Source organism: Phocoena sinus, chromosome 1 (genome assembly GCF_008692025.1).
Source record: "Phocoena sinus isolate mPhoSin1 chromosome 1, mPhoSin1.pri, whole genome shotgun sequence".
NCBI classification, from domain to species: domain Eukaryota; kingdom Metazoa; phylum Chordata; class Mammalia; order Artiodactyla; family Phocoenidae; genus Phocoena; species Phocoena sinus.
The window spans coordinates 136,438,744-136,453,146 of NC_045763.1; the positions used below are offsets into that span (position 1 = coordinate 136,438,744).

A 14,403-nucleotide genomic window follows, 5' to 3' on the forward strand; every position below is an offset into this window, starting at 1 on the left:
AGGAAGATGATCCATAGATTGTTATATACGACAGTAAGGTTTTTGAAAATTCAGATATGGGCAACAAAAGTATAGATTTTGGAACCTGATTTTAAAATGCACTTGAAAATGTTAAGTTGATGACTTTTTTTTTTTTTGCGGTATGCGGGCCTCTCACTGTTGTGGCCTCTCCCGTTGCGGAGCACAGGCTCCGGACGCGCAGGCTCAGCGGCCATGGCTCACGGGCCCAGCCGCTCTGCGGCACGTGGGATCTTCCCGGACCGGGGCGCCAACCCGTGTCCCCTGCCTCGGCAGCCGGACTCTCAACCACTGAGCCACCAGGGAAGCCCGATGGCTGTTTTTAGTGATAGCTTTCAATGCAAATGTGAAACCTTACAATAAAATGAATAAAAACCAAATTACATTCTTTATTTAAAAACAACCTGTTTTAGATGTGGCAAAACAGCTTATTAAAAACTTGTCTAATACATACCCAGGTCGAATTACAAAAGAGAAATGAAAAAAGGAGTTCCTTGATAGCTTCTTGCTCAGATAACTACCCTGTAAATTGAAAATGAATAAACACTTTTTGATTTGCTAATGTCCGAAAAATGCACAAAGTAATATCAGTTAAAAGCTTCATGCAACATCTTGGTCACTTTTACTGTAACTAATGAATAATGTTACTTAAAACACATTCAATTAATGTGCAACATGAGAGAATTTAGCTGAACAGTAGGTTGCCATGTAGCTGGGACTGTGGGAAAAGAACAGATAACGAAGAGAAAGCTCTGCTAGAATTACAGTAACATTTCAGTATGTACTAACGTGCTCATCACTTCCACAGATAATTAAGAAGTCATTTAAAAACTGAATAACCTTGGTGAGTGGTTTTGGTTTACATCTCAGAAAATAAGAGGTTAGAAAAATCACAAAATAAGCAGCATTAGTAATATGCCTCATTTCTGCTCTGGAGGGGCTTGTTCCAGAAGGACAGGTTAGCTTGAGCTAATGAAACTCTTGTCCATTGTTGAGGGCTCCACTAAACAAGTTTATTACTTGCTATCTTAGGAGTGACACGTTAGAAAAATTATCTTTTAAATGGTCATCTTGGCATCTCAACTTGTTTCTTCATTTCTCTTCCTATGACAACTATCTACTTTCCTCACATAATAAGAAATGTCAAGGAATTTCCCAGATGGAGTTCTTGAGGCTTAAAGGGGGAAATGTAGGGAGCCAGTTTCACCAGTGGCATACTTGTCTATCCTTTAAATAAAACCTGTGGTGTACTTGTCTATGTTTTTAATAAAAAACAGAAGTGCTCCAGAAATAACTTCAGTCACACCTAAGTACTGGGGCATTATGGCTGTTTCATATTAGACCCAAACAGGCCTAACAGTTCAGGCCTGAGCCAGTTACAGAGACTGCTGCCATATGCAACAGGAACGTGATAGTCAATTAAAAGGGCCCTAGGGAGGTTCCTCCCTGTTTTGTAAAGGTGAGTTTAAGGAATCCTGACCTAACCAGTGCATTCTTCTAGAATCTGTGTTTCCATCCTAAAATGTCCAAGATTCTGAGGTTTTTCCGTAAATCTGGTCGTTCCTCTGATTTCTATATCCCTTACGTGACAAAACTCTGCCCTTTCTCTCTTTTGCTTTCTTAACAGCCCTCTTCTTTCCTATCTTCCCAATTGTGTCTGACAAAAGAATAGATGTTTTAGCTGTACCAAATGCCACGCGACCCTGTGAGCTCCACCATATTGGGATTTCATGGAACTTTCCCTAACTGTCAGTGTAGTACTGCCGGTTCTACTTCCCTTCTCTATGTTTTTTAAAAGAGCAGTCATGTTTAATATTGTGAAATACGATGCATCTCCTCCTCTCCCAGCCTCTAGAACAGTGATAAATTTCAGAGCACGTTCAGCGGAATTGGATTGTATTATGCACAGAACACATGTTCATCACCAAACGGTACTCGCTGGAATATATGTAAGTAGAAGGAATTGCTGAGACTTCAAAACCCCAGTTTCTCACAACTGATTTTATTAGCCAGTGTATACCAAAGAGGGGTGGCAAAAGAAGTGTTATTTTTGAAGTTTTCTTTCACCACTGAAGCCCTGTGCTGTTACAGACTGTGGGTTTCCAGTCTTTTGATTAAACCTTGCCAGTCGTGTGCTGCTGTAACATCAAAGTGACCGCTCTGCACCCTGTCGCCTCCTCCGGCAGGCAGCCATCCTGGTCTCGGACTGTGGGGTCGGCGCCGGACTGGAGCAGCAGCTCAACAATGTCCAAAAACTCACAGGCAGCAGCTGACAGGAAAATCGACAAATACGAAAACCAAGTTACCATGAGACAGAGAGTACTAGACTTCAGCAGGAAAGGCAAGTGCTGAGCAATAAGGAATCGTGAATAGTGGGCGATGGGACAGTGGCTGGGGGTGACGAGGCCTTGTAACGGAACTGCGCCGTGACGGTGGGTTTGCCGGTGTTAGGAAAATGAAATTTGCCTTTGTGGTTGCCCAGAAGCTAACAAACAAATACATTTTTTTAAATTGTGAGGCTTCTGGACTCTATTCTTCAGGATGGGATGAAGGGAAGGAACAAAAATAGTTTAAGTATTTCATTTACTTTGATCAAAATGATAGGTTTGTAGGCTAAGTCAAAAGGCTCAAAATACTGTAAATGTCAAAGAAAGGATTTTGTTTTGTCTTTGAAGAGGGGATAACTGGGTAACTAACTGAACTTTAAAATTCGTAAATGAAGAAAGAAAAAAAGGTGGACTAGTAATCAGACAATCCCTCTAAAGCAACCTTAAAAAAATGGCACCAATCACACAAGACACAGGAAGAGGAAAAGGGCCTACAGATATCAAGACTTATTATGAGGATGGTATGGTACTGCCCCCAGGGTGGACAAACAGACCAAAGGGCTAGAAGAGAGAGCCATCCATTCTTTTGCACACGTACAGAAACTTGATTGTGACAATGCTGGCATTGAAGATCAGCGAGGAAACAAAGCTCCATTAATTAGATGGCACTGAGACAACTGGGCTAAAGTCAAAAGTAGGCATTTCACACAAGATAAAACATAAATAGCAACAAACATATGAAAAGATGAGCAACCACATTAGTAATCACAGAAATAAAAATTAAAACCAGGAGATACCATTTCACACCCACTAGATAATTGAAAACTAAAAACTGAGACAATACCAAGTGTGAAGGAGGCCAGGAGCAAGGGAGACTCCCCTCTGGACTGTGGAGAGCGTACACTGTGTATCACTTTGGACAACACTTTGGACAACAAGTTGGCATTACACGTTAAACCTAAACAAATGCCTACCCTTGGACCCAGCAATTCTACTCCTAGTTATACTCTCTAGAAACCTTTGCATGTGTGCTCCAGGAGCTATCTGCAAGAATGTACATATAGTAGCCCTGTTTGTGATAGACCCCCCAATGTAGACAACTCAAATGCCCATTAAGAATAACATGTAAAAATAAAATATTGTTTACATATGCAATGAAATCCCTTACCAAAATGAAAACTAATGACCTATAGCTTCATATAACATGAGTTTATCTCTAGAACAATGTTGAAGGGAAAAAGCAAATTAGAAGAATACATACAGTATGTTTCCATTTAAACACAATTTTAAAAACAGGCAAGACTAAACACCATTGTTCAGAGACACAAATACGAAGTGAAACTCTAAGGGAAAATAGTGGTATGAAATTTGGGATAGTGCTAATCTGGGGTGGGGGGTGGTATAGGGAAGGCCGTATAATTGGATAGGCACACACACAGGGGGTTTCAAAGATACTGGCAATGTTCTCTTTCTTAAACTACGTGGTAGGTATACAACTTTTTAAAGGTACATTTAAAATTCTTCATATACATTTTATATACAATTTTGTAGTGTGATATATTACACAACAGCAACAACAAAAGGTTTTTAAAAGAAAGGGAGAGCAAGAAGGGTAAGTAGTTTGATTCATTGAGTATTTTACTGAATACATACCTTACCAGTCCCATCAAGATTACAGGTAAGATTCCTGCTCTAAGGAACTTCGAAGGATGAGTAAACACTGTGGCAGGTGGGGACACACACACACACACACACACACACACACACACACACACACACCTGCAAAGGTGAGAGGGATGGGGAGAGGAGGAGGAAGCTAAGGAATCAGGAAAAATACTACAAGTAGGTGGTATGTAAGCTGAGCTTTGAGGACAGAGTAAAATTCCAGGTAAACTTAGAAGAAAAGGCATGCAGAGTGACTAAACAACATTGAGAAGCAGGAGAGCACAGGGAATGCTGAGAGAACTGTCTGCCGGCTCAGAGAAGCAATATAGAGCGTCAAAAGCAGAGGCTGGGCTTCCCTGGTGGCGCAGTGGTTAAGAGTCAGCCTGCCCATGCAGGCGACACCGGTTCGCGCCCCAGTCCGGGAAGATCCCATGTGCCACGGAGCGGCTGGGCCCGTGAGCCATGGCTGCTGAGCCTGCGCGTCCGGAGCCTGTGCTCCGCAATGGGAGAGGCCACAACGGTGGGAGGCCCGCGTACCGCAAAAAAAAAAAAAAAAAAAGCAGAGGCTGGATTTAAGTTAAACTATACAAAGCCTTGAAAGCCATACTAAGAAGCTGGGCATTTATGAGGAGGGGAGTAGCATAATTTGGCCTCTGTGTTAGGATGATAATTCTAGAGTGACTTGTAGAACCTAGGCATTTGTGGCAGTTAAGAGACTGTGGTAGTCCTTTTCGGGGGCTTGAAATGAGCTAGTGTTGGCAGGAGTATAAAGAAGGGACTGATAAATAAATGCTGGAGAGGGTGTGGAGAGAAGGGAACCCTCTTGTACTGCTGGTGGGAATGAAAATTGATACAGCCACTATGGAGAACAGTATGGAGGTTCCTTAAAAAACTAAAATAGAACTACCATATGACCCAGCAATCCCACTACTGGGCATATACCCTGAGAAAACCATAATTCAAAAGGAGTCACGTATCACAATGTTCATTGCAGCTCTATTTACAATAGCCAGGACATGGAAGCAACCTATAAAGATGTGGCACGTATATAAAATGGAATATTACTCAGCCATAAAAAGAAACAAAATTGAGTTCTTTGTAGTGAGGTGGATGGACGTAGGGACTGTCATAGAGAGTGAAGTAAGTCAGAAAGAAAAAAACAAATACCATATGCTAACACATATATATGGAATCAAAAAAAAAAAAAAGGTTCTGAAGAACCTAGGGTTAAGATGGGAATAAAGACACAGACCTACTAGAGCAGGGACTTGAGGATATGGGGAGCAGGAAGGGTAAGCTGGGACGAAGTGAGAGAGTGGCATGGACATATATACACTACCAAACATAAAATAGCTAGCTAGTGGGAAGCAGCCGCATAGCACAGGGAGATCAGCTCGGTGCTTTGTGACCACCTAGAGGGGTGGGATAGGGAGGGTGGGAGGGAGGGAGACGCAAGAGAGAAGAGCTATGGGAACATATGTGTATGTATAACTGATTCACTCTGTTATAAAGCAGAAACTAACACACCACTGTAAAGCAATTATACTCCGATCAAGATGTTAAAAAAAAAGAATAAAGGTAGAATTCTAATAAAAAAAAAAGTTTGTGAACACTAAATTTAATAATTAACGAAACTGATATAATGTCATATTTGTAGACACCTAAACATTTAATTATTTATATGTTGCAATTTCTTTTTGTTTTCTGGAGCAAAACAAATGCAGATTTCAGGTACTTTTATAGGTTTTTTAAAAGCTCTTAGGCCCAAGGCCTGTGATCGTAATGTTTACTGAATAAAACAGCCTGAGTATTTCTACACTTGATAAAGTGACTGATAAATCTGATTATATAGAAACCTAAAAATGATAAATTTGAACACAAATTTAAAACAGCTATACCACACACACAAAAATACTATATACGAAAGTAAACCATAAACTGGGAAACGTATCACCTACATAACACAGGTAAGAGCTAGTATCCTTAATATTAAAACAAAAAAAACCTTTAACAAATCAATCCAATGGTCAAAAGAATTAGAAGAATCAAAGATGACACCTATGTTTCTAGTCTTGGAGAACACATAGATGCTGGTGACATCTCTAAAATAAGGAACCAGAAGAAGGAAGAGCAAAGTTTTTGGAGGGGAACAGAAGCAGAAAATTATGGAGGGGTAGAAATAATATTGTTTGGGACATGATAAATATGTGGCACTAGGGGATATCTATATTGATAAGCTCAGTAGTAGGGAGGTAAAATATGAATCTGAAAAAAAAAAACCCACTCACCCCATACACACTACTATCTCCATTTTTACTGTACTGTGTGACTTTCTGAAGACATATGTTTTGGGCTCAGGATTTTTAGCAATTTTTCTGGATACTCTTTAAATATATTTATATTACATGATCACTCTGGCCAAAGAGCTACCTACCTAAGGTGGTTTCCCTTACCATGCTGGAGAAATACATTTGAAAGAGACATACAGATTACTGAAAATTCCTAATGGTGTCCTTACCAGTAGACACATTTATTTGGTTGGGAAATAAAAAGCTTAAGAGGCAAAGACTGTTAATGCCCATTATTAAATTTTCACTTGTAATTTTTACTACAATTTACATTCATCCACTTTGGTTTTCATTGTTGATCACTAAGCACGTTTTACTAGTTATTATTTTACATTATCTCTACTGGGTTTTCTTCTCCCTATAAACAGGCTTTAAGACTTCACTAGCTCTCTTTTTTTTAAATTAATTTATTTATTCTTGGCTGCGTTAGGTCTTCCTTGCTGCACGCGGGCTTTCTCTAGTTGTGGCGAGCAGGGGCTCCTCTACGTTGTGGTGTGCGGGCTTCTCATTGCAGTGGCTTCTCTTGTTGCGCAGCATGGGCTCTAGGCGTGCAGGCTTCAGTGGTTGTGGCATGTGGGCTCAGTAGTTGTGGCCCATGGGCTCTCGAGTGCAGGCTCAGTAGTTGTGGCTCACTGGCTTAGCTGCTCTGCAGCATGTGGGATCTTCCTGGACCAGGGCTCAAACCCATGTCCCCTGCAGTGGCAGGTGGATTAACCACTGTGCCACCAGGGAAGCCCCACCAGGGAAGCCCCACCAGCTCTTTAAAAGCGCCATTATCAAGCCTACTTATCATGATTCTCCTTTGCCACACCTGGCCTTCTCTCTCCACCAGGCTTTCACTAGACTCTACTGCAGTGAGCCTGCATCAGAATCACCTGGAGGGCTTGTTGGACCACAGACTGCAGGGTGCCACCCCCGCAGTTTCTGATTGGTAGGTTTGGAGCAGGACTGAGAATTTACATTTCCTAGCAGGTTCCCAGGTGATGCTGATACTGATGATCTGGGACCTCACTCTGAGACTCAGGGCTCTACCAGCGTGCCTCCTGCCTCATACTATTGGTCAATTTTCACAGCTAGAGCCACTTAACTCACACGTATTGATAATGCCCCACATAGGTAAGAAGGAACACAGGCCTCTCATTGGTTCAGTGCGACGTAACTTTACGTCGGATGTGACGTGGGTAGCAGAGCTGAGCCTTTGCTGAGTTTTCCAGCTCCCGTACTTCATCCTCTCCTGGATTCGTTGCTGAATACGCTATTTCCTCTGGCAGTAGGACGCTTTGATTTCCCTTGCTCCGTTCCTTCTGGAAGCGGAAGATGAGCAGGTAAGTTCACTTCCCACATCTGGGAATATGCCTGGTTGCCTTCTGGATATCTGTGACGGTGCTGGTTTGCCTGTGCTGATTTCTTTCCGTTGTTTGTTGTTAAGACTTTGAAGTTTGCCTTTTCTGTGCCAGTGAGTCTAGTGTCCTGGGTCTGGCGTTCCGGGCCTGACTTCAAATACCCCAGGCTACCACCTTCTCTGCTTTTCAAACAGTTGAACAATGCTGTTATTTCTATGACTGCTGCGCATTCTTTCCCTATCCTGATTTCTATATGTATTTCCAGACCCCTCAACCCCGGGCTCCATCTTCCTAATGCTCTGAGACTCGGGTCTGGCTTGGTCTTTTTCCTCTATGAATAATTACTTTTCTGGTAAGATCATGAACCACGGCTGGAAGGTTTTTTTTTTTTTTTTGCGGTACGCGGGCCTCTCACCTCTGTGGCCTCTCCCATTGCGGAGCACAGGCTCCGGACGCGCAGGCCCAGCGGCCATGGCCCACGGGCCCAGCCGCTCTGCGGCACTTGGGATACTCCCAGACCGGGGCACGAACCCGTGTTCCCTGCATCGGCAGGCGGACTCTCAACCACTGCGCCACCAGGGAAGCCCGGCTGGAAGGTTTTAAGCCCACCTACATGCATGACTTAGAGCCTAGTAAGTCAACTCTATTTTTTCCTTTTTAAACCTGTGTCAAGGAGGTCTATGGGCTTGCCATGCAAAGTGTAGTCTGAGGATCAGTGGCTTTCAGCATATTAGGGGAGCTTGTTAGAAATGCAGAGCTTCAGGCCTCACCTCAGATGTACTGAGTTAGAATTCATGGTGCAACAAGAGCCACAGGTGATTTTCATGCACATTGTAAAGAACTGATGTGTGGTATAGTGCCTATAGGATGAACTGCTCCCACCTGAGACTAATTATTATGACTCCCAACCTTACCAATCACTACTTTTTCCAACTTCCTTATTGCTACTGATGTAATTCTACAAACCTGTGTTGGGTGAGTTTCCTGATGACAATGGGAACTATGACCTACAACCCATGATTCTGTAGGAACCCAGAGTCTCTCTGTGTATATCTCACATTTGTTGTTTCTTAGTATATCTTTTGCACAAGGCCTTTTCAACTATGTCAACACACCAAAGGAATATTGGCTTTTGGCCATGATCTGATGTGGGCTCGGATGACGGGCAGCCTGAGGGTCCGGGGTGGATAAGAACCACTCAAGTTCAACAGTAAATTTTAGGTGCTTAATGTAATGCTGGCCCACAGAAGGTGACCATCCAAATATCTCTCATCAGTATTTACTATGGAGAAGGTGTTGAAAGTAGATCAGGCTGAGTGAACTAACCCCACCCCTGGGCTTTGGTGGGGGGCGGGGCCAGCAGTACTGGTCTGGACAGTCACCACTGAATGGCCTTGTTGCCAGAAACCCATCCCTGAAGGAGCAGGACTCCAGCCAGTGACCTAGTCCACAAGTCAGGTCCAACCACTGCAGGGGGGTGGGGCTAGTAAGATATATAGGGAGCATCAGAACCTCAGTCAAGAATGCCTACATTCAGAATAGGGATACAGCTCCGAAAGGAGGAAACTGCCACATGAACCTGGAGACCCAGGTGGACAGGCCCTCATAAGTAGTGCCATAGAAAGAACGTGGATTCTAGAATCTAAGCTGGGTTTGTGTGACCTTGAGTATCCTCAGATGGTCTTCCTAGGCAAATGAAAATGCATGTCCAGGGTCTACTAGAGGACTCAAATAGTAGATGCTTATTAAATGGTAGCTACTATTATGTTTATTATAGAGGAAATCATATTCTTATGTGAGCCTATGGACCTCAAGGCTGCTTCAGGTTCTCTGAATTGTGATCCACCTGGTTGGAGGGTTGGGTAGCTAGTACAGTACCTCATTCAGGATTTGTGCAGAAGGAAACACGCATGCTCAAAGCACAAGTGCTTAGCTAGGTACATTGGAGGACTTTTCCTTTCCTCTTCTGTTCTCTTCTCTTGTCATTTGATGACTAACTTTAGAGTTGTGTTTGGATTCTTTTTTCTTTTCTTTTTTTGTGTGTATCTATGGTAGATTTTTGGTTTGCAGTTACCATGAGGTTTTGATATAGCAGTCTATATATAAACAAGATTGTTTTAAGTTGCTGGTCTTTTAATTTCAAATGCATTTCCAATATCCTGTATTTGTACTATCCTCTTCTCACAGTTGCTGGTTTTGATATCATATTTGTTGGTGGATGATTTCCTACCTTTACAGTATGTTCGCCTTTACTGGTGAGCTTTCCCATTTGTAATTTTCTTTTTTCTAGTTGTGACCTTTTCTTTTTCATCTAGAGAAGTTTCTTTAGCATTTGTTGCAAAGCTGGCCTGGTGGTGCTAGATTCTCTTAGTTTTTGCTAGTCTGTAAAGCTTTTGATTTCTCCATCAAATTTAAATGAGAGCCTTGCTGGGTAGAGTATTCTTGGTTGTAGATTTTTCCCTTTTATCACTTTAAATATATCATGCCACTCCCTTCTGGCCTGCAGAGTTTCTGCTGAAAAATGTGCTGCTAGCCTTATGGGAGTCTCCTTGTATGTTATTTGTTGCTTTTCCCTCGTTGCTCTTAATATTTTGTCTTTAATTTTTGTCAATTTGGTTACTATGTGTCTTGATGTGTTAATTCTTGGCTTAATCCTGTATGGGACTCTCTGCGCTTCCTGGACTTGGGTGACAGTTTCCTTTCCCATGTTAGGGAAGTTTTCAGCTATTACCTCTTCAAATATCTTCTCAGGCCCTTTCTCTCTTTCTCCTTCTGAGACCCCTATAATGTGACTGGTAGTGCATGTGATATCCCAGAGGTCTCTTAAACTGTCCTCATTTCTTTTCATTTTTTCTTTATTCTGTTCCATGGCAATGATTTCCACCACTCTGTCTTCAGCTCACTGATTCATTCTTCTACCTCATTTATTCTGCTATTGGTTCCTTCTAATGTATTTTTCATCTCATTACTGTATTTGTCAGCTCTGTTTGGTTGTTCTTTATATTTTCTCTTTGCTAAGAACTTCTTGATCTGTGCATCCATTATTTTCCTGAGTTCTTGGATCATCTTTATGATCATTACTTGAAACTCTTTCTCGGGTAGATTGCCTATCTCCATTTCACTTAGTTGTCCTTCTGGGGTTTTATCTTGTTACTTCTGCAGCATATTCCTTTGCTGTCTCATTTTGTTTAAATTTCTATTTGTATTTTTGTTTCTGTGGTAGGTTAGTTACATTTCTCAACCTTTGAGAAGTGGTCCTCGTCCCAGCAGTGCATTCCCCTCTCATCACTCAGAGGCAGGGACCAGCTGTTCCCAGGGTAGGTTCTGACCTGAGTTTATGGACTCAGTTCTGCAGGCTGTAGGATCGTAGTTTTCCGGTGTTTGTCCCCCGGTGGGTGAGGCTGGTCTGGAGGCTTGTGCAGGCTTTCTGGCAGGAGGGACTGGTGCCTGCCCACTGATGGGTGGAGCTGGGTCTTGGCCCTCTGGTGGGCAGGGCCATGTCAAGGGACCTATCTAGAGGTGGCTGTGTGCTCAGGAAGTCTTTAGGCAACCTATTTGCTGATGGCTGGGGCTGTGTTCCTGCCCTGTTGTCTGGCCTGAGACGTCCAAGAACTGGAGCCTAAAGGCGGTTGGGTGGGGCCAGGCCTTGGTGCTTATGACCCAGGCAAGATGCCTGCCTTCAATGAGAGTTCATGTAGACGACACTCTCCAATATTTCTGCCACTGCCACCAGTGTCCATGTTCCCAGGGTGAGCTACAGCTGCCCCCCCACCTCCCCAGGAGACCCACGAAGACCAGAAGGTAGGTCTGGCCTGGGCTCCTACCAAGTCACAGCTTTTGCCCTGGGTCCTGGTGTATGTGAGACCTTGTGCGCACCCTCCAAGAGTGGAGTCTCTGTTTCCCCCAGTCCTGTGCAGCTCTTGCGATCAAGCCCCTCTGGCCTTCAAAGACAGGTACTCTGGGGGTCCTCCTCCTGATGCCAGACCTCTAGGCTGGGAAGCCTGATGTGGGGCTCAGAACTCTCACTCCTGTGGGAGAACTTCTGCGATATAATTATTCTCCAGTTTGTGGGTCACCCACCTGGGTGGTATGGGAATTGTTTATATCACGAGTTCACCCCTCCTACTGTTCTGTTGTGGTTTCTTCTTTGTGTCTTTGGATGTAGAATATCTTTTTTGGTAGGTTCCAGTCTTTTTAATCAATGGCTGTTCAGTGGTTAGTTGTGATTTTGGTGTGCATGTGAGAAGAGGTGAGCTCAAGGTCCTTCTACTCTGCCATCCTGTCCGTCCCAGATTCTTCATCCACTTTGGATTGTGCCAGTTAACATACAGAGCAAGATTCCCTGGTTTTTCTCCCTTTTTTAAAAAACTGAAGTAATATTCTTCTTAAAAATTTGAATTCTGGCAAATGTGTCTACTTGTGTAGCTACCATTACAATAGAGACATAAGACATGTCCATAACCCCCAAAAGTTCCTCCTGGCCTCTCTGCAGCCAATCCTCTTACCCCCACCCATTGCCCCTGGCAACCACTGATCTGATTTCTGTCCTTAGGTTTTGCCTTTTCCAGAAATGGAAATCATACAGCCTATAGTCTTCTGTGTCTGGCTTCTTTCATTGAGCATGATGCTTTTGAGATCCATCCATGTTGCTGCAGGTATGAGTAGTTCTTTCCCTTTTGTTGCTGAGTAGTATTCCATTGTATAAAAGTATGTAGGCATCTGGCTTGTGTCCAGTTTTTGGCCATTATGAATAAGATCCTATGAACACCTGGATACATGTCTTTGTATGGATCTTTTATGTTTTCACATCTTTTGGGTAAATACCTAGAGTGGGTCTGCTGAGTCACATGGCAAGTGAACATTAAACTTGAAAAAGAAACTACCAAACTTCCAAAGTTTGTATTCCCACCAGTATGTATGAATTCTAGTTGCTCTGTATCCTTGTCAGCACTTGTTATTATCATTAAAATTCTTTTTAGCCATTCTAGTCATGTCTCTAGTACGTATAGTATAGGTACTATATAGTATAGTCAGGTCTTCTTATTGTGGTTTTTAATTTACATTTCCCTAATGTCTACTGATGAACATCTTTTTACGTACTTATTTGCCAGTCATCTACCTTTGGTGAGTTATCCAAATCTTTTGTCCACTTATTAATTGGGGTGTCTTTTTAATAAAGTTACAATTATTCTTTATATATTGTTGGATATGTTTTTTTCCAAATATGTTTTATAAATATTTTTTCCCACTCTGTGTCTCATCTTTTATTAACAGTATCTTTTTTTCTTTTTTTTTTGTGGTATGCGGGCCTCTCACTGTTGTGGCCCCTCCTGTTGCGGAGCACAGGCTCAGCGGCCATGGCTCACAGGCCTAGCTGCTCCGTGGCATGTGGGAACTTCCCGGACTGGGGCACGAACCCGTGTCCCCTGCATCGGCAGGCCGACTCTTAACCACTGCGCCACCAGGGAAGCCCAACAGTATCTTTTGAAGGGTAAAATTTTAAAATTTTGAATGAAGTCCAATTTATTATTTTTCTTTTATGTTTTGTGCTTTTTGTGTCCTATATAAGAAGTCTTTGTCTATCTCAAGACCACAAAGATTTTCTTGCACATTTTCTTCTAGTTCTTTATATTTTTGCTCTTATGTATAGATCTCTGATCCATTTCAAGATAATTTTTGTGGAGGGTATGAGAAAAGGGTTGAGGCTTTTCTTCCCCCCAGTATGTATGTCTATGTCCAACTGTGACAGCACCATTTGTTAAATAGAGTATCCTTTCCTCCATTGACTTACCTTGGCACTTCTATCAAAAATCAATTACCCATGTGTGGTTTGGTCTATTTCTAGGTTATTTATCTTGTTTCATTGATCTATACACCTCACCCTACACCAATATCACACTGTTTTGATTTCTGTATCTTTATAGTAAGTTTGTAGTAAGTAATAATACATTGGTCAAAGAAAAAAATATCAAAGAAATTAAATTATCTTGAACTAAATGAAAATGAAAACACAACTTATCAAAATTTATGGGATGCATCAAAAGCAGTGCTTAGAAGGAAATTTATAGCATTAAATGCATGTATTAGAAAAGAAGAAAGATATAAAATCAATAATCTAAGTTCCCACCTTAGGAAACTGGAAAAAGAAGAGCAAATTAAATCCAAAGTAAGCAGAAAAAAAAAGAATTACAACAGAAATCAATGAACTTGAAAACAGGAAATGAATAGAGAAAATCAGTAAAATCAAAAGGTAGTTCTTTGAAAAGATCAATAATATCAATAAGCTTCCAGCCAAGTTAAATAAGAAAAGAGAGGACACAAATTACTAATATCAGAAATGAAAGAGGGGACATTACTACAGGTCCAATAGACATTAAAAGGATAAAAAGGAATACTACAAGCAATGCTATGCCTACAAATATGATAATCTATATGAGATGGACCCATTCCTTGAAAGACACAATTTGCCAAAATTCACACAAGAAAAAATATACATTCTGAATAGGCCTGTAACTAGTAAAGAAATCGAATAAATGATTAATAACCTTCCAAACTAGAATGTACCAGGCCTAGGTGGGTTCACTGGTGAATTCTACTAAACATTTAAAGAAGAAATTATACCAGATCTCTACAATCTCTCTCAGAAGGCAGAATTAGAGAGAATATTTCCTAAATCATTCTATGAGGCCACCATTACTCTAA

General features: G+C 41.8%; 1 protein-coding gene across 1 annotated transcript in view; it reads right to left on the bottom strand.

Annotated features, from left to right (window-relative positions):
* Nucleotides 1-383: 383 nt before the first annotated feature.
* Nucleotides 384-14,403, bottom strand: part of ACBD6 (acyl-CoA binding domain containing 6) — a 234,328-nt gene continuing 220,308 nt past the window's right edge. The window contains exon 8 of the mRNA XM_032652400.1: nt 384-2,287. Coding sequence (XP_032508291.1) covers nt 2,133-2,287 — 155 coding nt within the window. The 3' untranslated portion in view covers nt 384-2,132. The remainder of the gene's footprint in view (nt 2,288-14,403) is intronic.